The sequence below is a fragment of the Copidosoma floridanum genome, unplaced genomic scaffold (genome assembly GCF_036245765.1).
Source record: "Copidosoma floridanum isolate Cflo_tuat_1 unplaced genomic scaffold, Cflo_Japanese_pri ptg000030l, whole genome shotgun sequence".
Classification (NCBI taxonomy): domain Eukaryota; kingdom Metazoa; phylum Arthropoda; class Insecta; order Hymenoptera; family Encyrtidae; genus Copidosoma; species Copidosoma floridanum.
Window position 1 is genome coordinate 9,348,607 of NW_028321907.1, and position 25,287 is coordinate 9,373,893.

The 25,287-nt window shown below is 39.8% G+C and overlaps 4 protein-coding genes across 4 annotated transcripts; 1 reads left to right on the forward strand and 3 right to left on the reverse strand.

Moving 5' to 3' along the window:
* Positions 1–9: 9 nt before the first annotated feature.
* LOC106639859 (BBSome complex member BBS7) lies at positions 10–3,267 on the reverse strand. Its single transcript, XM_014353657.2, has 13 exons — positions 3,126–3,267; positions 2,834–3,032; positions 2,580–2,742; positions 2,260–2,336; positions 1,927–2,182; positions 1,563–1,834; positions 1,300–1,489; positions 1,149–1,229; positions 935–1,078; positions 731–858; positions 562–671; positions 219–495; positions 10–145 (listed from the first exon to the last, which is right to left on the reverse strand). The coding sequence occupies exons 1-13, from the start codon at positions 3,265–3,267 to the stop codon at positions 10–12; spliced, it is 2,175 nt and encodes a 724-aa protein (XP_014209143.2).
* Positions 3,268–4,174: 907 nt separating this feature from the next.
* Positions 4,175–10,117, reverse strand: l(3)80Fg (dnaJ homolog subfamily C member 16 l(3)80Fg). Its single transcript, XM_014353691.3, has 12 exons — positions 8,794–10,117; positions 8,649–8,715; positions 8,384–8,577; positions 7,945–8,225; positions 7,673–7,863; positions 7,146–7,477; positions 6,756–7,059; positions 6,532–6,680; positions 6,241–6,465; positions 5,949–6,162; positions 5,767–5,871; positions 4,175–5,684 (listed from the first exon to the last, which is right to left on the reverse strand). The coding sequence occupies exons 1-12, from the start codon at positions 9,357–9,359 to the stop codon at positions 5,559–5,561; spliced, it is 2,754 nt and encodes a 917-aa protein (XP_014209177.2). The 5' UTR covers positions 9,360–10,117; the 3' UTR covers positions 4,175–5,558.
* A 1,984-nt stretch (positions 10,118–12,101) lies between these two features.
* On the forward strand, positions 12,102–13,497 carry CRIF (growth arrest and DNA damage-inducible proteins-interacting protein CRIF). The gene is made up of 3 exons (XM_014353727.2): positions 12,102–12,161; positions 12,291–12,807; positions 13,013–13,497. The coding sequence occupies exons 2-3, from the start codon at positions 12,365–12,367 to the stop codon at positions 13,428–13,430; spliced, it is 861 nt and encodes a 286-aa protein (XP_014209213.2). The 5' UTR covers positions 12,102–12,161; positions 12,291–12,364; the 3' UTR covers positions 13,431–13,497.
* A 451-nt stretch (positions 13,498–13,948) lies between these two features.
* LOC106639858 (uncharacterized) lies at positions 13,949–23,920 on the reverse strand. The gene is made up of 6 exons (XM_089596445.1): positions 23,524–23,920; positions 21,977–22,429; positions 21,340–21,622; positions 16,027–16,290; positions 15,073–15,368; positions 13,949–14,279 (listed from the first exon to the last, which is right to left on the reverse strand). The coding sequence occupies exons 1-6, from the start codon at positions 23,918–23,920 to the stop codon at positions 14,068–14,070; spliced, it is 1,905 nt and encodes a 634-aa protein (XP_089452571.1). The 3' UTR covers positions 13,949–14,067.
* Positions 23,921–25,287: the final 1,367 nt, after the last annotated feature.

Here is a 25,287-nt window from a genome sequence, read left to right on the forward strand (position 1 = left end):
CATATATTCCTATTGCAACAACGCCGGTACTGAAACGGTAGGAGCCATGGAAGAATCCGTGATGGTAAAAGCCCCGAGTAGCATCGTCGCGTCCATCAAATCGAGCGCACCCTGTAATTTCAGTGCCGCCTGTTTGCTGGAAATTCTGCGAAAACAACGAAATTACATCTTCAGCTATATAGGTCATCGAACGATAATCGTCACTCGATCGAACTCACCTTCGAGAATTTTTGGCCCGTTCCCAGTCAACGTACAAATCCGTAACAGCAGCGTGCAGTCTTTGCAGGGCGTTCGAGTTCATTAACATTTTCTCCCGCAACTCGGACTCGCATCTCACCAACTCCTGGTACTCTGAGCACAATTCTGACGGATTGCTCTTCATCTCCCACGTCTCCAGGGCGTCCAAGATCTTTATCTTCTCGGTGAGCTCGCTGACCTCTTTCAAACGAGGCATCACCAGCTCCAAAACTCTGGACACGCTCGCTTCGGCTACGTCTACGGGTTGAAGGAAAAAAAAAAAAAGTTTTGTACTCAATATTTTAAGACAAAAATAGCGCTTACCGCAAAACACGTCGAGCTTGATCTTTCGCTTGGTCGCCTCTTTCGTGAGTAGGTCCCTCAGGATGATGATGGTCGATATGTTTTCGCTGAGAAAAGTCGCGCTGCTCTTTCTGAAAACCGTTTCAAAATTAACATTGACCAATTGAGCTGAGCGACGCTCGGGACTCACTTGTATCTGCACTTCAAGACGGTACCGATGAAGGTCGACGTGTAGATCATCGACGCCTCGGTTTCCTCTTCCCGCACGCTTGGTCTTTCAGGCACGTCGGGCAACGCGAGGGCAAGCCACGCGTGCATCTTTGACGAAAAAGAAACGAAAATATAATAACTATGAGAGATTGAAAAAAAAAAAAAAAAAAACAGAGCAGCGTACCTCGGCCATCGAAAAACTACCGGTCAATCGCAGTTCGTTAAACGGTCCACCTACGATCGATTCTTTGTCGTCGACGTGTAATCTCGCGTGGAGCGACAGCGCACAGATCGGCACCAGAATCCTACGGCAGCATTTTGGTTGGATCTACAAGAATCGCCACTGCTTTTGCTTGCATCTCTTGAAGTGAAAAAACGAGAACGTTGCAACAATTTACCTGCGAGGTAATGTACACCTGAAGCGTGCCCGGTTGGCCCTCGATACTCCGCAGTTTTATCTCCAACCTGTTGGTATTGTCCTTAAAGAGGAAAGAAAGAAAAAATAAATGAATAAACTCACGCGTTGAAAAAATCCATGAACAAACTCACTTGGCAGCGGTAAGTCGCGAGGACAAAGTTCCCCTCGTTGGGATCGCAAGTCGAGAGGCTCATCACGGCGTTGTTGCCCTCGACGTCCAACAGCTCGATCGGAGTGTCAGATTGAATCAGGACGTTGTCGATCGATCTGTCCAACTCAACGGTGAAGAGATACGACGCGTCCTCCTTGTTCAGGGTCAATCTGAAAACTCGCGTCAATCATCCACCATACGAACCCCACGAAGGAAAAGAAAACCGATACGAATCGCACCAACCGATGATTCACGGACATGACGACGGGCGCGAGGCTGTCCTGGTTCCCGAGCCCCATCGAGCTGGGAAACTCCTTCTTGAGTTCCGCCTCGAGCTGCTGGATCTCTTCCCTCAGCCGGGCAACGTTTCCCTCGCCACCGGCCGCTTCGATCAGACCGGCCGGCTTCGTCGTCAGGCCAAACACCTTACCCGAGTACGTGGTCACCAGCAGCTCCGAGTACTCGCCCGAGCCCACGAAACCACCCACGACTGTGCTTATGCTCTCGCCCGCGTTCTGCAACGAAGCACGTGTCCAAAAGACACATGTACATCATATATGTATATGTTGAATAAATAAAAAAAAAAAAAGGGACAATTATTATCTACGTAATGAAATCTCAGCATGGGTTCGACGTCCTCGTCTTCGGGCAGGGTGTAAACGTCGACGGTGCCGTCCTGTCTGCCGACGATCAAATCCACACCGTCCTGCAGCTCAAACGTGTCCATAGACGTGACCTCCGAGCTCGCTCGGTTCAGTATCCAGCTGACTCGCAGACTCTTGTCGCTGTCCAGCATCAGCAAGCCGACTTTCCCGTCCATCGTGCCCACGAGGACGCGGTCCGTCGAGTCCAGCTCCGCTTCCCTTTGTGCATACATTTTTTTTTTTTTTTTTTTTTTTTTTTTTTTATTGTCAGTGTAATTTTCGACGATTATATTCACCTGTAGGGTGTCAGCGTAGTCGGCACGCTGGGTAGCCTCAGGACCGCTGGACTCCTCGTCCCGTACAGTACCCTGATCTGAAAAAGGATTGTTTTTCTTTTTAGAACGAAGTTCTTTATGTCGCGTACTCGGGGGGGCTGGAATTTTAAAACCGACAGATTTTATGAAACGGAAGTGGCCTACCCAAAGTCGCTTCCTCTCAAGTTTCCCCCCTTACCCCGTCCCTGGTTTGTTTCTTTTAATTTTTTTTTTTTTTTTTTTTCATATTTCATTTTTGTTTTCGCGGTAGTTTCCGAGGATAGCGAAGCTTGTAATCTTACCGCACAGTCACCACAGGCGAGGACAGCTACGACCGAGCCCACCGGCAGGAGGACGACGTCGTACAGCTTTTCCCCGGCCAGGTAGGAATCGGCGTCCTTGCAGTCCCGGTACCGGTGGTAGACGTCTCGCGCGCAAGCCGCCAGATCCGAGCCCAAAACGTACCTACATGTGTACAGAAATATAATCCACTTTTTGGTTTTCCCCTTGTCGGATATAAAAGAAAAAAAAAAAAAAAAAAAAAGAAAGTGCTTACATCGCAGTTATAGTGTCGAGGAGACTTGTGTCGAATTCGAGGAAGAGCTTGCCCTTTTTCGTGTACCCCGTGACTGTGTTGCCTTGGGCGAGGAATATCTTGTCCTTGGGTGCCGAGACCGTGCCTCCGAGGACTAGTCGGTTCACCGGTGCTCCTGGCAGTGACTTGAACAACACCTGGAACTCCCCTCTCTTCAGCCCTGTCGTGTGTCGGCGTTGAGAACATTAACCGACGAGGAGGGGAGGGAAAAGAAATAAAAGGGAACAAAACGAATGAGAAAGAAATCGGTTACCGAAAATGTAAAGTACTCCGTCCTGATCGGCAACGGCGAATCTCTGGGGCACCTTTGGCTCGGTCGCGGGAAATATGCGCGTGGTGCCCCGGGCCGTCACTCCCACACTCGCGTAATCCACCCGAGTCAGAACAAACGTCATTTTCCTTCGATGATAAGTATACTCCTTGTCTTGTTTTACACACCGTATCTAAGTATATTACATCAGTATCTTCTTGCCGATCTCTCGCGCGACATGTTTTCTTCTTGATTGTTCCTAGTTTCCTTTTTTTATTTTCATTTGTAACGGATGCCCGGCTGGTGGCAACCTATTGAACTGTCGTACGGTTCTTTTTTTTTTTAGGACTACCGCGGTGCAGGGTATACTTTGCTCGGCTGTACACCCGCGATCGATCGTTCCATGGTAACGAGCGAAGCGAAACATTATAAGCTCCCGAGGGTGCTGTGCACTTGTGGTCACTGTTTATTAATATTACGCACACTCCCATTACGGTACAATAAATATATACATGCCGTGTGTCACTTCGGTACGCGTTTCGAGTACATACCAATATCAAACTCTCACCGTTTGGTACCTCTGGATGTGAGCCTCCATTGCCACAACTTTTTTGTGTAAACATCGATACAACGTATTTTGCATCGTTTGCTTTTCCATTTGGCTTATCCGGCGTGCAAATAACAAAAAATATATCATCATCATTCTGTGCAGACTTGGGTACAATTATTTATGGATTTTTAAACATTTATGATTGTTTAAATCACTTGTTTTTGATGCAGACCAAAATCTCGTTATCAGGATCCTTGGAGCGGCCTTTTTCTGCCTTACGCTGTTTCAACTCGATGATTTTTCAAGTGTAATGATAGTTGCAGCTGGAAATATTTTACAATGAAATTGAATTTTCACTGTAGATTTACCGATTAGAAATTATAATGAGTCCCGAGTGAGAAAAATTAATCGGGAAAACATTTTTGGAATAAGAGACGAAAGATAATTTTTTGCCTTTTTTGATTGATTACAGGATAGACTCAATGAAAAATACATTATCAAACGTTTTTAAAATGTTTATTTGTAATCAAGCACTCCAAGTCACACATTTTGATACAAACGATAATTTCACTCTTTTTTTTTTGCTGTTATCATTAAGACCGAAAAGAAACGAACATCCAATCATGTGTATTATACGTAAACTATCGGTGTAATCAAAACAACGAATCACTTGGTAAACGTTTTATCACACGCAGACAGACAAGCAAGGTACATACGTTCGTAAAATCGATTTGTAGATAAAATTGGCATTTAAATAATATTCCAGTCCTTAAAAGTTGAGACTTACAGTTAAGTTTTGTAACAGAGTCGCAAATGTTTTCAGACTAGGCACTGGTAGACTCAAACATTGGTTTTTTTTTTTTTTTTCGTTTTTTTTTTTCAATATGATTAATGGAAAACTTTTATATATATTTTCAAGTATTTAATTCTACGATACATATTTTCATTTTTTAAACTTGCAGATTTTTTGTAATATTTATTTCTCTTTAAACATTTATTATAATCAGTTAATCCATAAAACATTTGTTTTCTCTAGTTCAAAAGGCTTTGATGAGTTTGCAGATGATTATTTAGTAGAGCTCATAAATACTTATTTATATTCGTGATTATGACTGAATCATATTTGAATATCTGCACAATCATCGCGTACAATATGCAACGGTTAATAAATATGTTTATAATATATTACATAAAAAATACATGGAAGATAATAAATAAAAGTGCATCGATCGACTGTTAAAATAATACACATTTGCTAACATAAAAAAAAAAAAAAAAATTGAAGGCATTAAAATGATTTTATGAGCTACTATACAGATCTCTGGTGAGTTATCATAATACATGCAAATGGCGAACGAGCCTTTGGATCGTGATAGTTGGATGGAAAATTTATAAAGCTAGAACTAGAAATACAATTTACTTATTCATCTATGGTCAATATTTCTAGTTTCATTTTCTTTATAAAACTGTATCAATTACAAATATACCCTTCGCAAAATTGATAAACATAAGTTTTTAAAAGGCTTAAATTTAAAACAAATTGTAGTTGTACGTAGAGATTTCATTAAATTATAATGACCTATTTTGTACACCATTAAAATAATATACATTACTCAGTCATCGTGTTAACAGTGACAGCAGTATCAATAATAATAATAATAATAATAATAATAATAATAATAATAATAATAATAATTACAATGTCAATAAACAACACTGTGTAAACAATGGTGAATTGAACCAAATATCTTAGCAGCAGTTTATACGCACGTCATGACTAGCATAATTCTTTTTATTTATCTGATTCAATCACTTTTTTATGTTCTCTGTCATTTCATTTTTTTGTTCATCAAATACTCACATTTTGACTTGAACTCACTTTTTTTTTATTTTGCAGTAAAGTCTGGCCAGTAATTTATGTAATAACGTTGCGTAGATCCTTCAAATAGTCTATCTAACCACATTGGTAGTCCATCTAATAGCTTATCTTGATACAAAATGTCATCGTGCGTCTGAAAGAATATAAGATCAATGTGACAACAATACTTATTATGTAGTCTTACCAATAAAGTATTTGAATTTTGTAAAACTCACATCATCGTGAGAGGCTTCGGAATCACTTGAGCTGTCAAAGCCAATAAATGCTCCAGCCTCAGCATCGTCTGGTTGTGCTAATCTTTTAGTCATTCTTTCCATTCGCTAAAAAAACCATAAAATAAATAAAAAATACCGAGTGATATGTTATGATGATATAAATAGAGTTTCACTGTACCCACCCGATTGCTTTTGCCTTTACTGTTTTCAGGATGCTTTGCATGGTACATACAAAAATATTTCCGATGACCAGCTAACGAAAGAACCGTCCCCACACAATTTTTGGCATTAATGTTGAGTTCTCTTGGTTCTGGTAAACTGAGTTGCAATATTTTCTTGTACCATTCAAGTCCACGTTCCAAAGATAAATGGCAGAACATCAATGTCTTATTCTTCCTATGAAAATACGATGAAATAATACGGCGCTTCAATACTGCATTTCATAATAAAAAATGATGCAAGTGATTCACTTACCTGTATGGCCAAACAGCTTTGTGAAACGATGGCAACAGTTTTAATTTGCTCTGAGCATCGACCAAAAGAACGATAGTTCGACATCCTGGTTTTAAAAACCGCACCAGCCCATTAAACGTTTCGGCTCGCATCTCATGCAACTTTAACTGGGGCGTAGCAGTAACAGACCGCACGCTATCCTTAAATTGACCATACTTTGCTTGTACCTTGGCTTCCTCTAATTTACTGTAATTAACAAGAACTTTAAGTTTTAAGCCATAAAAGTTATCAAGCAAAAAATAGTGTACTCACGCTAAATACGACATTCCATAGCCTACGGCAACGAGTAATAATAAGGTTGCAAGAACAGAAAGTAAGGGAAGAACTTGTTCTTTGCTGAGATTATCAGCAAGATAATCTCCTGCCATGATGACCTTGTTAACGATTCTTTCCAAGATACTCTGAAAAGTGTATGGCAATGCAGACGGATGAAAATGCACACGTCATTTTGATTAATATAAAGAAGAATATTTTACCAAAGCATGTTCGTCCGTGAGTTCTTGAATAGTGGCAGCATATGGTAAGGCTTCAGTGGATCTCAATAATCTCTGGATCGTTTGCTCCAAGCTAAGACGAGTTTCATTCCATTGGTTGTCGTCGATATTCTCTGTGGTCCATTCGGACGAGAACCAATCGTACTTGACGTGACTAGAATCCCTTCGCCAAATAATCACGATATGATGCAGTGGATCCGAAGGGCTACCTTCACCAGCAGACAATGCCGATATAAACTGAGGCTGCATCTCCTTAAAGACGTAAGCATACCTCACGCGTTCTTGACTGAAAGAAAAAAATCCCAATTTAATACACTTATGGCATTTTGTAGCATTTTTTAGCATTTTTTAGCATTAAAAGAACATCCTCACCTGTAAGGGGACACCAAGGCTGCTTGTCGGAATTTATTTCGCGTTGTATCTAGCTCGGGCGTATTTTGCGATACAAGAATGGCACACAAGCGTTTCTGCACTCTCTGCCACTCTTGCGGGCAAACAGAGTCCAACATGGCTTGATTTGAAAGTCTTGGCAGAATCAGAAATTTATTGCTTCCAATGACGTTGTGCATCGTGTCGCTTGGAATATCGTGCATACTGATCGATGCCATCGGCGTTTCCAAATTTTCATTGAACAGCAGTAGAGTATCCATATCTTCTGATATCTTATACTTGCTTGTGATCTCTGCTGTGCTCTCGATACCAGTCTAAAAAACCATAAATTTTCTTTTTTTTTCTTTTTTTTTTTTTACAGTTGCAAATATGAATTTCAAAGATTAAAAAACATGAGATTGGGATTCTTTGCTTGAAATAGATCGACATTTGCTAGGTAAATTTAAATCTTAGAATAATCAAATGCGGGTATACGTGCATTTTAGATAGTATCAAATATCTGAACATACCTGAACAAAGCCAAACACAACTCTGTCCCTGTGGTGTAAAGCAACGATTAAATACCGCAGCCTTGGCGTTTCTCTGTTTTCAAAGATTAATGCTCTGATTTTATTGTCAGACCAGCCAGACAGAAAACCATCAACATTGTTGTTATTGATATTATTGATCAGCTTATACGGAAATTTACTCCTCAAGAATTCTGAAAAATATTAAAATGTAGCATTAAATCAAGGCTTTGATTTTTCAAAGTGAACAATAAATAGCATCAATTTTTACTAACCAACTATTTTTTGCACACTAAATACGGATTCTTTAAACATGCTAGTCTTGCCATTAATGGTGACAGCAAGACAAGGTAAGGAATGAACGCTTAATTTCCTGGCTAAAGCAGATTCTCTTCCAGCATCAACTGTCACGAGATTGACACCTAGAGGCTCGAGTTCTTCAATCAAACGCTGCCATGTCGGCTCAATTTGCAAACAAGAGAAACACCAGTCGGAATAAAGAAGTATTAAATACGGTGTGCGGTGGCTTTTCGGTAACAAATTGTTCTCGTACGCTCTGCAAAGCGAAAGTTTTTTTAACTTGTAAAAAATCAATAATTGGCATTTGCCTTACCACTAATATGCATATATGTAATCGGTATATGACACAAATACATAGTATTATTGTAAATTATTAATACTGCATACAAAAGTAAATATGTACACGTATATTACCTGAATGTAATGCTCATTTTATGGAAGAGAGAAATGTCTCGACTTTGGTAATGGAATTTAAAGTTTCCAGAAAAAAATTCTTCAAACGGATCATGCATATTGAAATGGCCTTCTTCTCTCTTGTATCTCGGTATACCTTCTTCCGTTATTCCATGATTATCAAACTTTCGTCTTCTTTCAGGATCAGATAGAAGCTAAAGATAAGGCAATGAAAATATTATTTACGAAATGAATTAATAATATCGATAGCCTGACAGTAAACTACCTCATAAGCTTTTGTTATTTCGACAAATTTAGACTCAGCTGCCGGGTGATCAGTTTTATCTGGATGCCTGCAATTAGAAAGTAGACTTGAAAAACGATACTCTTTCTCAGCTTAGAGCTCCAAACAAAGATCCTTCTCAGCTTACCATTCCTTGACTAAGTTCTTGTATGATTTACGTATATCTTTTTGCGTTGCATGTCTGGAAACTCCCAGAATTTTGTACGGATTACCCAAGGGCTCCGAAGCATCCGCTGAAGGCAGTGACTGTAAAATTAGAACTAGACACACCAGAACGACAAATACTCTCACACTGAAACTGGGACACATGGTGTTAAGTTGCACCCTGCTTTGTTTTCTTCCACTAGAAAATAACACATTCCAAAGATTCATCATGGTAATAACATGCACTGAGATCACATTCGATACTTTGCCCTGCCAATTGCCTGACATGTGACTTTTGGTCCCTGATCCAATGTCTAATCTAGTATCTCCGTCTTTCCTCAAACATTTATTACTCCAAGTGTACAGACATTTCTCGACAAAGGCATCCTCCTCCTCACCAGCAAGACCAGTGTACAGTCTACTGTTGTTGTTTCCTGGCTCACCAGTACTCGTACACTCGTTATAGTCCACGTCTGATCCTTCGTCGTTCCCCTGCAGATAATGAATCTGACAGTAGCAGTCAGGAATTCGAGAGCCAATCATTTTCATTGATCGCTGCAGCGATATTTTGGAGTGGCTCCAAAACAGGTGTCCCAAGGGATGCTGCTGCCACTGTCGTACAGCTCTTGCGGATCATCCGTGCATCTCTCAGAAGCAAGGGAGCTCTCTGCCCTTTTAAACATAAAGGGAATTAGTCACCACAGGATACGCAGATCACAGGGAAACGCTGCAGAAGCACGACCGAGGGCAGACGACGCCGAGCTAGGCTTTAGGAGCCCGGGGTCGCGGCTGAACCGCGTGAGCATAATAACGTCTTCTGCTCTCTTCTTCACTTCATCTTCGGTCGCTGCACCCGTTGCAGAGGTGCACACAGACACAGGGGGAGAGCTGGTCCCGGAAAATTTCTGGTGTATACATACAATACAATAGGCACTGATGCTAGTATATATATATCCTGCAATGCTGTTACTACCCCTCCTACGGTATATAAGTAGTGGGCAAACTGCAGTCTGCAGTGTCTGCACAGGTGTAAATTCAACTGTGCGAGAGAGAGGAGAGAGAGACGGACGATTAGGTGGAAAAAAAGGCCCGAGCTTTCGAGCTTGCAGTTGTGCTTGCACGATACAAATATGTGCGAGTGTGTATATTGTTGTAATACATGCACAGGTCGGCGACGGAGACACCCAAAAATAGATTGCGACAAATGAACACACACCAGCGGCCACAGCTACCACAAGGCAAATGAATTATACCTATACCATGTATATTATTGTTAGAGGTAGGTAAGTATAATACCCAGTTAGTGGTGGAACCGTGGAACTACTGGCGGATGCGGGGGAGGCAGAGGAGAATAACCCAGTCTCGCGTCGAACTCTCTCCTCCTTGTCTTCTTCAATCTATTATACTTATTACTTGTGGATTCGTCTTTGGACTGATTTTGGCTATAGCTCAGCAGTTCTCCCTCTCTGCTTTACATTCAATTGTGACACAGTAATCCTCTGCATTTTTCCCCTTTTCCTTGCCCCAAGAACCACCGAGCCTCGAGCCTGCTGATGTCTGCACCCTTGCTCTCTCTCTGTATATAATAGCTTGCGCGCGCCGTCTGCTCTCATGTGCATTGGGGATATTGGGGGTGCGCTCACCCCTCGAGCTCGAGCCATATATGGACATTTATATATGAAATGCATCAGCAACTCTAGCCCCAGCAAGATATTAGCAACCCTCCAAAATAAGAATGATTTTCCACTTTACAATCTTCACATCTTATAGTTTGCTTACGTGCACTGATAGGGTGATAGGTATTAGTTTCAATTAATTTGGGGAGGTCGCGAATATCTTGTGATTTGTCGGCCAGTGTACACGTAGATCGTAGTAACCCCATCGGGGTGGATTCCGCGCTGTAAGCAAATTTCAAAATTTCCATATTTTTTCATCGACATTCCGGAATTTGTTTACGAATGAAAAAAATTCGAGTTATGTTGATTAGCGCCTTCTAGCGTCCTTCGGTTTTTTGCCGATTTTTGCGAAAAATGTGACTATGTGACTACGAGTGCACGGAAGCGTGCACACAAGTTGCAAACCAGACGATTTCTATTTCATTTATTAATTAAGTGCAGCTTATAATTGTTACATCGTTATATGGTCGATTTTATTAAATTATATAAGTAGAATATCTATACTTTTAGAGGTCGATTTTCGGGTAAAAAATAAATTGTACACTTGCCGCAAATAGCACAAACGATGTTAACTTTTTATTTTCTATTTACAAGAGTAGTTGCGGCTGGTTTATAATTAATTACGTGGCTCTACTGTAAGTTGTAATAATTATTTGGATCAGCGCCATCTAGCGGTCTTTGTTTTTTGGCCAAAAGTGGCTCCTAAAATTCTGAAACAGAGCTTTCGCGCTTAGAGCCATTTAATCAATTATAAACCAGCCGCAACTTATAACGAAGCTATAAAATGAAAAAAATAACGATACATGTGTTTTTGGCGGCAAGTTAACAATTATTTTTTGCTCGAAAATTTATCTTCAAAAGTATAAATACATAGGAGGTCGATTTTTTAGTAGAAAATAGATTGTTAACTTGCCGCCAAAAACACATGTATCGTTATTTTTTTATTTTATAGCTTCCTCAAGAGTTGCGGCTGGTTTATAATTGACTAAATGACTCTAATCCTGAATGCTCTGGTTGAGAATTTTAGGAGCCACTTTTGGCCAAAAAATAAAAACCGCTAGATGGCGCTGATCCAAATAATTATTACTATACTTACAGTAGAGCCATGTAATCAGTTATAAACCAGCCGCAACTACTCTTGTAAATAGAAAATAAAAAGTTAACATTGTTTGTGCTATTTGCGGCAAGTGTACAATTTATTTTTTACCCGAAAATCGACCTCTAAAAGTATAGATATTCTACTTAAATGGTTTAATAAAATCGACTATATGGCACTACTTAGAAGGGATTACTATAATTACTACACATACTTAACTTCACGCATATCTTAAACCGTGCTCTCTTTACCAGAATGATAAAATCAGAGGCTGTATTCCGCAAATATATCATATATTATATATGCTGCCAGCAGTTAAGTTGTAGGTCGGTAGGTCGTAGTAACGCCGCATAGTCGGCGCGGCGCTAGCGTCAACCTGTACTTTTCGGAATTCGGATTTCGGAAAAAAAAGCCGAGAAAAATTGAAAAACTGAAAAAGAATGAATGACGCTAGATGGCGCTGATCGTAAACTGAGCGATTATATTTATATTTATACACAATCTATTGTTGAAGTTGAATGTCGTTTACTTTGTTTATATAAATGCGTTTCATCAAATAATGCATTATTATCAGTTAATGTAAGCTATTACGTTATTGTATTATTAATTAGTTGCTCTTTTTTGTTGTACCAAGTGTCACAAGTGTTGATGTTAACATTTTTTCTTAACCTTATTTGTTATTATTGTTATTTTTTGACTTTTTTACAGGAAGTTGGATACTGAGTTATAACCAATAATCACTGTAAATTATAAAAAAAGTGTTTGTCGTTATAAGCAAAAGCATGCTTCAAACACGTTCGTTGAATTTTCGAACTCTGACGAGTTTGCAAAAACGTTTTTACGCTTCAACCAAAGACGTGTTGGGTGACATTGAAGTCGAGGAAGTGCCGGTTTACGATATAGAACCCAAACACAGTGTCGACGACCTAGAAATAATTAGAAACAAGTCGAGGCTTGAGCCTAACCATCGCAAAATTTTGCATGGTCAAGCTCCTTACGAAGAGGCTCGGGAGTATTACCACAATGAGGTGTGGTACAGGAAAAAAGTTCTGGGAACGTGGGGTATGAACAATCCTATGGCTAATCCCAAGTACTGCTGGCCCACCAAAGAGGAAGTCGAGGACATTAAGGAGTACGAGCGAGTTCTTTACCCAAACACAATTCAAGAAGTTTGGAAACAAATCGAAGAGAAAAAGATTGCAGACGCCTTGACAATTAAACAGAGGTATTTTTCTTTTTTCGATTTATATCATTTACCTTTGTTAGTGTAATATGCATCAATTTTTGATGGTCTAACATTTCCTATATTGATTTGTGTTTAAGTTGTTATTACTCGTGCTACTACTCATTTTGTCAACTGTTAAAGTATAGATTTCGTAGTGTCCATTGCATTTGTACGTAAGTTTTTTTAAAATGCAATTTCATTTCAGAGAGGAAGAAATTGCCAAAGTGGTAGCCAATTTCGGCAAGTGGGAAGCCGAATTGAAAGCCAAAATTGCCAAGAAAGAGGCAGAGTTACTTGAAGCAAAACAACGAAAAGAAGCTGTGTTGGAAGAAATTCGTGAACACTTTGGTTTTCAAATTGATGCAAAGGATGAAAGATTCCAGGAAATGTTGGAACAAAAAGAAAAAGAAGACAAAAAACGAAAGAAGGAAGAGAAAAAGAAGAAGAAACACGAAAGGTTTATCATGTCCATGAATAAACAAATGGAAGCAGCAAAATTAAAGGAAGAACAGGACAAGTTGAAAATAGCAAGTGAAAATGAGCAAGACAGCGCAAAAAAAGTAGAAGAGGAAGTAAAGAATGACCAGGAGAACCCCAAGGATCAAAGTAATAAAACGGATTAACTGTAAATGAAGTCATTTGTATGAATTGTTAAATATATATGTAATTAATTAAAATACTTTTAAACTATATAGTCCGATTTTTAAAACATTCTTGTCACTTTACCATTATATCATCGCAAGAGTTGGTGTAAGAGAGTCTGGTGAGTCCTGCAGTGATGAATAAAGTGTAACAAGGTGTATCAAATTGTAAATATTATATTTAATAGTAACTTAGCTAATACAAAAAACAAGGAAAAACAAACAAACAGACAAAAGATAGGCAAAGCATTACACATGCTCGCTACGTGGACTAGTATGCGTAAATTAATTATTACAGGTTGCACATCGTTAATATTAATCGTAAGGATATACACTGTTAAATCTTTTGCACATTTATATAATCAGGCACAGTAGTGTATAAGTGTGTGTATATGCGCGGGAGCGTGGTGGTGTCTTTCCACTTGTCCTCTCCCATCGTTGCCAGCCAAAGAGAGAACCCGATGCCTCGCCCAACACCCTAGAGAGCAGCGATGGGCTGATACGATTCGTCAAGGAGCACAAGACGAATCTCATTTTCATTGCTGTCGAAGACCTCGGTCGAAGACGACGGGGAGGAAGAGGAGGACGATGACGATTCGGAGGGTGACTTGCGATGCCGTCAGGCGGACTGGAGTTGGGACGAGGCTGCCGTGGCGAACTCGTAGAACTGAAAACTCAGCTCCTCGCCGAAGAGATTGTCCGAGCTGACGACCTCCGACTCGGCCATGTTGAGCCCAAGAGATGTCGGGTTCAAGTCTGTGACCAGGTAGCCTTCACCCAGGAGGCCGCACTCCTCGGCCACCACTTCCTTCGACACGGGGTTCAAGAAGTCTGGAAAATTCGGAAGAGATAGCTTCAGGCTCGGTTCGGCTGTTTCTAGAAGAATTTTTACACATTTTTCTCGTCAGATTGATTTCTGTTCAAAAGTCATCGTGATTATATGATGATTTTTCGCACATTTTTAGGCACGACCAATGTACGGGAGTATTTTCTTCAAATCAAAAAATATTACATTCGTGACCGAAATGTTTCATCCAAAATTTTTAGATCTTGTAAAAATGGATGTTTTTTGTATTGACCATTTTCGTCCATACAGTTGTCTTGACACTATAAACTAAAAAAAAATTGTTGTTTTGAAATAGCCAAAAAGTCGTTTTATAGCACATAACTTTTTTACATGTCATTTGCGGACAAAATTGTTAATGCAAAACTTACAGATTTTATTGAAATGCACTTTTTTTGTGTGTGTGCCATTTTCATCCAATATTATAGCGTGTGGCCCTAACGCAGGAATAACATGACGAAAAATAACGTTTAAAAATAGTCGAAATATTGTTTTGTGGTATGTAACTTTTGAACTATTTTCTTTGGCATTTTTTGGCCAAATATCAAGATAAAACTTGTTTGGATATGATATTAAATTATAAAAATGGCCTCGAAATAAAATCTTAATAAGAGATTTAAGTTACACTTTTTACTCTGGAAATTAAATCCATAGATTGGTCGTGCCTTACGTGAAAGACGTAGTATGTTAAAAATAATGCACATGTGTATGAATATAAAAGAAAAAAGATGATTCCAATGATTAGACGAAGCAGATGATAAAATATCGATAAGCCCATACCCGTCTCCTTGATGGGGCAGAGCGAGTCCACGAGTTGGGTGAGGTGGTGCGTCGGCCCAGCTTGGCCGGACGATTGCTGATTGTGCAGAAGGTCCCCGTTACTCGAGACCATCATCGGCACGAGATACTGCACCTCGACCTCCTTCTTGATGCCACTGAGAATCTGCTCGGCGCAATGCTCAAGAGTTATCGCGTCCACAAGGTCGTTCTCCTCCTCCTCCGGGTCTTCCTCGACGGGCTGGCTTATGCTGGCCGTCGCTGCTGCCACCTCGTCTATTGGCTCTGGCTCTGGTCGCCTATTTCAATACGTTTTAATCCATTTTTTTTTTTTTTTTTTTTTTTCCTTTTAGAATGTAAATTTTTTTTTTTTTTTCGAGCTTTTTTTACCTTTTTGTGAAACGTACAGTTGAAAAGCGCAAAAATATATATACATTAAAGCTTTTTAATTGCAAAACGCACATTTTCACACAGTATGTACACGTGATCGGCTTCCAAAATGCAGGTATTAAGGAAATTCCAAGGAGTTTTTTCGTAAGTAAAAATGAGCGAAATTTTTTTTTTTTTTTTTTTTTTTTTTTTTTTTTTTTTTTTTTTTTACTGAAGTGAGCAAAGAGGAAGTTTTTTTTTTATGTAGAAAAATATATTTCAAATATATTTTCAAAGTGGATCAAAGTGAAGGAGTAGCTAAAAATGCATTCAATGTATTCCAATATATCTTTTGAATTTTTCGGTGTTTTGATTCATGAGACGCCTTTAATTCTAGTTATCCCATTTTTATGGCTGAGAGTAATAAGAATTAAATCCGAGAAAAGCTAAAATTTGGGAAAAACGTTTTCTTTCAATTGCCACACCACTCCTTGAAGATCCCCTAAAAATCGGCAATGCCTTCGTTTGGCAATAAACGTCACGCATGTATAATAAACGTATTACAAAGCATATAAATAATAATCGTACGGGTTGGCCCTGGCGGCTTTTGCTGCGGCACTGTTGGCCTTGGCCGCGGCAGCGGCCGCTTCCTCGTTCCTCAATGCCTGTCTGATGGCGGCGATGCTGAACAACTGACGAGGCTTGGACTCGTCCTGGCTGGCTATCGCCCACAAATGGCCCGCGCCGTGCGGTGCCTTCGAGCCTTTGCGGAAGTGGGGATTTATCGACAAATTGTGCCGCACCGAGTTCTTCCATCGGTCGTCGTTGCTTTTGTAGTATGGAAAGCGTTCTCTGGGAGGGATAAAAAAAATAAATTCAGTTCCATTACAATCCAATCAGGAATTTAAGTTTTTTTTTTTTTATTGATCCACGTTTCAATTACAATTATATTCAATTGTTTATTTTATTTTCTTTTTTTTTTCATTTCAAACACACGAGCACTAATTACAAATTTTAACAAAGAGAATAATAGTAATAAATTCTCACATAATTACAGTAGGTAAGCGCTCCACAGAAGTAATAAATGGATAAAGTATAAAAATTTTTAATTACTAAATTTCATTGATGATTCAATTCAAATTAAATTACATTTCTGATGATTCAAACAGAATATTGAATGCTTAAATGATATTTTTGTTTCCAAGTTACAAAAAAAGGCGAATAAATGAATAAAAATTTTATTTATGACTTTTTTTCGAAGTAATAAAATTTATCTGTTAATGGAAACAGTTAAATTTAATTCTGAATGGAAAAAATGTTCAATTAATATTTATGTTTCATTGTTAAATAAATTAACTTGTTTAATCGAGGAATCCCACATTTCAGAACCTTGCAAATACAATTAATTTAAATGCGAATTTCGCAGCAAGCGACATTTGTTGCACTGATCGAAATTTTTTGTCTCGATGAAACTACTCGTGAATAAACGTACAAAAAATGACAAGACGAGTTGATTGTAATACTCGTGCGGAGATAATGAACAATTCCAATTAGTAGAAAGTTGTGGAGTTGGATCTGCGGAAAGCAATTATACGTGACGATTTCGATCGTCGGACAAGATAGCGTACACATATAGGTATACTTATAACAAAAGGAAAGGGAAGCCTGTGCGTCCCCGAGCAACATAAAATAGACACTGGCTTATGGGAATGAGGTACCTATATACATTATCTTCCGTAACACGTGAAATGAACTTGTTTCCCCCTATACAACGTTGCACGTGTCTGCCTTTGGACTCCAAGCGGAGGAAGGGACTTTGATCGGCGTCGCGCGACGGCCACCGAATAACACCCATTTCTCAAGCCAAAGTGTACGTAGACGTTGAGTCACTGAAATCCGCCCGTTTAGGTATATAATTTTGTTCAAGCAATCGGACACCGATACCATGCAAATTTCATAATTTTCATTCTTTTTTTTTCTTTTTTCTTTCTTTTTTTTTTTTAATTACGTAAATCAAGATACCGCAGTACAAATATAAGGGAGGAATACTCTTGATCTCGACTGCTCAATTTTTTAGTGAAGTAAGTATTATCTAGACATTTTTTTCTTTATGCTAACTTGATAATGTCATCAACAAGATCATCGAGAAATAAAAAAAAAAGGTGGAAAGAAATATAATATTTCGTTAATTATTACTTGGTGTTCTTAGCATGGAAAACAATTTTTTAAATTCCAAATAATTATATTTTTTAACAAATTATCACTGCTGTCTATTCGTTGGAAGCAATTAAAAAAATTTTTTATTTCAAATTCACAATCCCACACACTTAGGTATACCGCCAATAAAATATTTCAAATATATTATTTTATGTTTTCTTTTGATTGTGATTATATACATAAATATAGAAGATTATCATGTAAAATAAAAAGAAAAACATTTAACACGTAAAAAATTATCTGAAATTATTTACATAAAACGATGGACCATCACAAGTTACCCACAAGAATTGTTATGTATAATGAATTGTCAATGCTGTTTGTCGCGACAAGTGAAAATTAAAAAAAAATAAAAACGTTTTTCCAACGTACCCAATTTTTTACCATATTTATAAATGATGTTATTATACCGATATTGTACCGATTCAATTTGTTGTACTTTTACAAAAAAAATCTTATCTTTTTCCACCTACGGCGCTTCCTGTACCAAGCGTCTCACATCTACAATAAGTACCCTCAAAAATATCAAGCATCGCGTAATAACATTAAGCTAGAAACCGATTACCACATAATATAATACACGATAGGAGAAAAAGAAAAACCGGTGCCTCTCCATCGATCGTCCACCGACAATAAAATGAAAAAATCCTTTCCTTTTTTTTTTTTTTTTTTTTTTTTTTCCAGAAGTAGGTATACTATGTTATTGTTCACGTGACTCCCCGTCCAAGACCCCTCGTGCCCGTGTCATCGCTGGATAAATTATGTATCCCATGCATGTGACTCCACGACCGGCAAAATTCTCGATGAACACACACACACACACCCACCCAGTGGTAAAAAAAAAGAAGGAGGGGGGGGGAAACGAGCGGAAAACAGTTAAACGCCGTGAAACTCACCCCCTATATACCTACATGCGAAGAATCGTCTCTTCCTCGTTTCCACCTGCCCCATCGTACCGTTGCGTGCATAGCGTTCGCGTTCGTGCGTAAATACACACACGGCACGTTAACCGTATCCACACGTAGATACATAATACAGCAGGTATAGGTATAATATAATCTAGAGAACGCGAGCCTAATTATTTCGGCTTGCGGGGGTTAAACGCTACGCTTACGCGCTTCGATGATCACCGTCGCACCCTCGCTATCGCGCACCCTTGCATCCATATATTATTACGTAGACTTGCTTTGGTAATACATCTAGTAGGTATATTTTCAGGTGTACACGGTATCATGCACACGATACATTTATATTATTCGTCTCTTTGGCTTTTGTTTTATTTTATTTTTTTTATTTTTTTATTTTTTTTTACAATTAAGTAGCTGCAGGCAAAGATTTTTGTTCCTTACGAGAGATCTTTTGACAAATATATACGCGATACGGGTATAATAATTAATAATAACTTTTGATGAAAAGTCATAACATTTTCTACAATTCGTATACGCCCGTAGGTGCATGTACAACAATGTGCCCAAACATTCGATCCTAAAAACCTCGACGAGAGGATAAATATTAAATGTTTGCCGATCGATTTCACGTTGTGTGTGCTCGTGCAGGGCTGCGGGCAAACAGAGGGTGAGTCTTGTGGTTTGGGCTATTCGATGGGGGTCAATGTTTTGTTTGCGAATGACAAATCGTGCGGTTATTATTTCATTTTGATCAATAAACTGTATTATTATTATAAATGAATCTTTGATGGATAAATCGTTTGATGGTTCATTCAAGTTTACCTTAACACATGAGAATATTAAATTTTTAATCTAAAGCAAAGAAAAAACAAACAAACAAACAAACAATGAAATTAACAAATTAAAAAAAAAAAAAAAAAGGAACGACAGTACACTTTCGTTTTAATTATTTTTTTCCTATTCAATTCATAACCACACGTTGTAACTTCTAAAATTGCTCATAAATTGTTCATGTTTCAATTTTTATGAACATTGAAGATACGAATGATGATCTTTTTTTTCACATTTTTCGCCTTTTATTTATTTAATAAAAATTTAAGTACACTGGAAAAAAAAAAGAAGAAAAAACTTATGTACCGTACAACAAAATAGTATATTATCTTGTCGAAAAAAAATAGTTACTTGATTCAAAGAAATTTTTGTTTTCTTCCAGTGAGTTATCTCCATGCTCGAGTAACAGTGATGGCACCATGTGAATAAATAACCAAGCAGGTATATACTTATGTATGCCGAACGTGGTACGAAAAAAAGAGCATCACGTTAAAAAAGGTAGGGGGAAAAAAAAAAAGTAGTACTTATGTATATATTCTTGCAAAAAAGTTGCGAGTCGCTGGCAAGGGTTTTCGCGATGGAGATAAGTAAGTATATAAGTAGGCACAAAAGAAGAAGTCTGCAAGTTAAAAAGCATATGGCCAACCGAACGACATGTATGTATGTATGTATGTACGAGGGAAGGAAGGAAAAAGGAGAAAATTGTGGAAGAGAGCGCCGGCCATATCGTCGTCGGGTTCGTGAGAGTCGTGATTCGCGGGTGGCGAGGAGATGAGCGTCGGTAGGAGGGTGGCGCCAGCCAATGGCTTGCCTCTGTTTGCCGCGAGCCGACGTATAGGGAGTAAAGAGGAGGCGCCCACCGCTCGTACACGGACGCTCGCTACCCAGGACTTCTTCTTCCGCAAGTACTTGTATATATACCTGCGAATTGTCCTTTGCTTTTGTACCTATGTTAAATAACTACCCTTTTTTTTTTTTTTTTTTTTTTTTTTCGTTCAAACTTTCTCGATGGTGATGGAAAATCTTTTCTTTTTTTCATGTTTTCATACGCATTTTTACTAAATCTGCGTCTCTGCCTGTATCCGCCAACAATATGCTTTATAGTTTTGTATAGCATGGACAATTCGTTGCTCTGTTTGACAACATGTACCAAAGTGCTGTAGGATAACAATCAGCATTCGAAGTAAGATGTGCGTTGTTAAATCGGTTTACGCGTGATTTTTTGCAAGTTTGCAATTCAAAAAATAAATAAAAAAAAGGTAAAGAAAAAAAAAAAGAAAAATAATATTATAAATCATGATGGACGTTGTTACTTTATCTGTACAGCATTGCGTGCAGAGGCAAAATAAAAGCTCGTACATGTAATACAGGGGGAACATTTTTTTTTTTTTTTTTTTTTTTTTTGGCATTGATTTACATAAACTTTCTATAGATTACAACAAAGGGATGTGAATCGTGATGTTTTACGATACGTTGGTAAATATACATGCAGATGAGGAAATCATGAGATGTGTGGTAGAATATGGATTGGCTAGCCTCGTTTTCAGTTTTCACTCGAAAAAAACTTTGACATTTTCGACGGAATCCTCTTTACAGATTTGTCGTTTATTCAATACACGTTTATATATAGTATAACTGCGTTTTCAAGACAAGGAAGCAGATATAAAAAAAAAAAAAAATAATTGAGAATCTCATGTTTTAGTGATGGGTGCACAAATAGTCGTGAAATATTCATGGTTATCCAGAAAAAAATTTTAACAAAAAGCGCCCAGCCTGTATGAATTATAAGCAATGTCATTTTTTAACTGTACATTTCTCGGTGGTGAGATTAAAATTAGTTAAACTTTTCAAAAAGCCAATCGATACGGTCGGAAATACCTACGAAATAAAGCTCATTCGTCACAAAAAATGAAAAATACACTAAAAAAAAAAAAAAAGCACTCACGAGATCCACTGGTAGATGGCCGACACGGTGAGCTCACCGCGCTCCTGCAGCGCGTGCTCTATCAGCTCGGTGTAGGTGAAGGGCGGCTTCTTCGGACCCGTGGCCGGAAGGTTCCTGTGGTCCGCCGTCGCACCACCGGGACACGGCACACTAGGCGAGTGCGCCCCGTCGCACACTGTCGTCGTCGTCGCCGTCGACACCCCCTCGTTATTGTTGCACGATTTTTGCACCACCGCCGGCTCCGGGGCTCCTGGTTTGCCGTTGAATTTTGTTCTGTTGGCCCCTGAAAATCAGTTCAGTGGCACAATATTACACAGGTACACTTTGACCCACACGTTTTTTCCACCCACCAAATGTTTACCATCAACGGGGTACGCTCGTGCGAGTGCCCACTGGAGCGTTTAATTCGCACTGGTACATACATAAACACGCACATAAAGAGTACCCTGCGCCATATGGTGCATGGGTACACTTGGATCCAAATGCTTTTATACCCGGAAACTATAATACTTTTATGGTTCCGTCCGACAACCGTGTCGTATCAATTAACATATAATCACCGATGAAAAACGAGCAAGCCGATCGTTTGAGGTATGGGAGAAAAAGAAAAAAAAAAAAAAAGAGAGAGAATACACACCCTGAAAGTCCCTGGCGAGCGAAACAGTCGACTTGTCCTCGGGTGCCTCGATGAACGAGTCGAGCTTAAAGTCCAGGAGCCACGAGAGATTGCCGTTCTCCTGGTCCTCGTGCGAGTTGAGCTGCGTCGCCGTAGCCACGAAGCCACCACCACTACTGTTACCCCTGTGATTCTTTCCAGCGTCCGGGCTTGGGTGGTGGTGATGATGATTATGATGATTTTGGTGCAATTTAGGCATGACGTGGCGATGCTGCCGGAGCAGGCTGGTCCCGCTCTGCTGGTGGTGATGATGGGCCACCGGTGGTTGATTCTCGCCCCAGTAGTCCGTGGTGCTGTGCTCGATACCGTAGCTCACGGCCTCGAGGCTGGGAATACCGGCTTCGTGATGCTGGGGAGCTTGCAAGCTCGGGTCCGTCGGTGCGCCGGTGCTGCAGAGCTGCGTTGGCGCCGGAACTGCGGATGTATGTACATTGACAAGCGCTTCTTTCTTTCTATCTTTTTTTCTTTCCCCCCCCCCCATCCCCCACACACAGAGATTGAGCTTTTATTTTTGTTTAACCATGACTGTGTTGCATCCGAGCGAGTGTACAGCCGTTTAACCTAAAAAAAAAAGAAAAAAAAAAAACAGAGGCAAGCTCGCGCGCGACGATATTTTTCTCATTAGCTTACCGAACACTATCGTTGTTGCGACAATTGAGAATATATGTTGTGTTGTCAGATGATTGTCGTTTCACGACTATTTTGGACAGGAGTAGGTACAGAGGATTGTTGGGTGAAATTTGAGGTATTGGTAACGCAACAGTGCGGACTTTTGGGGGAACAAAAAAAAAAAAAAACTGCCGGCCGAGTGTGCTATTGCGATTTTTTTTTTTTTTTTTTTTTTTTTTCCCTAGAAAGCGTGAATGCCAGAGACAATCGATTCTCGATGATAGCTGCATAACTTCGGTAGTGTTTAACGATACAACAATAAAACGATACTTGATATGTGGTCGTTGCAAATCACGCGTAAAACTTATTTTACCGCCAATTCGCGATATTTTCATATTTTGACCATTTCTATGAAAACGAAAAATGAATCGGTGCGATCTCGCGTAGTTTAGTGCAAATGTAAGTGCCCCTGCGTGTGAGTGAAAAAAAAAAAATAATAATAATAATAAAGAGTCATTCGAAGGTCGACCAAGCTCGTAGTGACAAAAAAATCGGTATCGTTCGTTTGATTTACTCGAAACCAAATTGCATATCCAATGGGCATTGAATATATACATTTTTTGTTTTTATTTTCATAAGACGCACTCATAAGAAATTGTTTTTCTTTTTTTTTTGTCTCTCAAAAAACCATTGACGCAAAAAATGCGGCAGATCATGCCTCTCTCTACCCTTTGTTTTATTCATATTTCTTTCAACTCGATGGATCAATTGAAACTCTTTTTTTATAAACTCATTGCTGCCGTGATTGTATACGTGACAAGACGCTCGTGGGTGCGCAAAAGAAAAAAAAAAAAAAAAAAAAAAAAAAAAAAAAAAAAAGAAAAGTGTACTCGACTCACCGGCCTCGAAGCTGTCGAGCGCGTCATCCCAGGTGCCATCGACAACGAGGACCTCCAACTTGGCCACAGGAGCCTCGGAGTACTCCCCAAGGATCTGTTGGAGTTGTTCCTGGTGGTGCAACTCCGGGGAGTCGAAGTAAGGGGCGAAAACCTCGTCGGCGCAGGGTAGCCCGAGCACCTCGTGATGATCGAGCAATTGGAAATCGGGGAGCAACCGGGGCCGTTTGTTGGGAGCCGCGGTGCTGGTGGTCTGGGATCTCTGTTGGTTGTGATGGTGGTGTCCGCACACCTCGTCGCAGATACTCTCGATGTCGAGCTCGTCGAGGAGGGCTCGATGCCGGGGATGCTTGCCCGGGCCACCGGTGGAGCTCGAGCCCGACGACGATGGACCGATCATCTTGTTTTTTTTTTGTTTTTTTTTTTTTTCCCTCGCTTACACCCGACCTTGTACACCTGCTTGGGTCTACGGGAACGAAGGACTCTCTGGACGCTCGGCGCGACTCTTGCGTGTTTCTGTACTTGTGTGTGTGTCTATACCTGCGCCTGCACGGCTATCGATTTTGCGCGCCGGCGAAGCCGCTCTTCTCTGCCCCAAGGAGCATTTGAGTCTCTCGAGCTTGCGGAGGACCGTTATGTCCCTCTTTCTCTCTCTCTCTCTCTCTCTCTCTATGTATTTTTTGTGTGACAATTCGTCGATTACTTCCAGCCGATCAGTCCATACTGCACCATATGTATTGCGTCTACGAGAAATCCTTTTTTTTTTCCCTTCCAAGAGTCCTGCAGTCGAGTTGAAGCGACAATTGTCCCACTGATCGTTAAAACGATATTGTCCTTGCTGATTCACCGAGGCACTCGGTAAGCGGCATTTTTTCTTTTCTTTTCTTTTCTTTTTTCAAAGATGGTCCTTTCTTTTGTACGATTACCCCACGATGTGCGTGTAGTATCACGGATGGCTCACTCAATGCGATTTTTCGACAGCGTTGTATATATAGGCGCGTGTATGTGTATATTGCACGAACCCGACGTCACAGCGATTGCACTTTTCTTCCTTCCTCGACTCTCGTTGCGCAATACGATTGAAACCGATAAACTTTAAAAAAAAAAAAAGTTAAACGCATAAAAAACCATCCCTACTCGTGCATTTGATTGGACGGGTGAAAAAAAAGAAGAGGAGGCACTATAGTCCGTATATACGTAAACGTGCCCAAGAGGGGACGCGCTGCGTGTCTGGCCCTCCTGCGGACGGGGTTGACTCCTTTGACCCGCGACTGCTCTGCCGCCCTTTCATCATTTCACAACACACGTATTTTGTTAAACGCTGGCAACATGAGCGTATAATGTCAGGGGTGCGCGCGCACATACAGCCGATTCGCCCTCCTTTTGTTACCCCCGTTTATCCTGAGGCCTGGGGGGGGGTGGTTGCAAAAGTATACTATATATACTTAGACCTGTGTGTACCTTCTATACTGGTGTATACACCATTCGTAGCCCGATGACTATTTTTTGTGCAATAAATAAAGCACACGTGTATGTGCGATTGTAGGCTGGCACTTTGCTCCAGGATGGATTTCCACTACGGGAGAAAGATACAATAATGCTAAATGTATTTCAAATTGGTGCAAGTATAAGCGTGTAATAGGAAGGATGTGTACATGTATTATTGGGCGGAATGAACTTGGTGGGAATCACTGTTTACGTGGATTGCAGTTACGTTGAGTCTCCTCTCTAATTAATCTAGCATGCATTTGACGAAAAAAAAAAAAA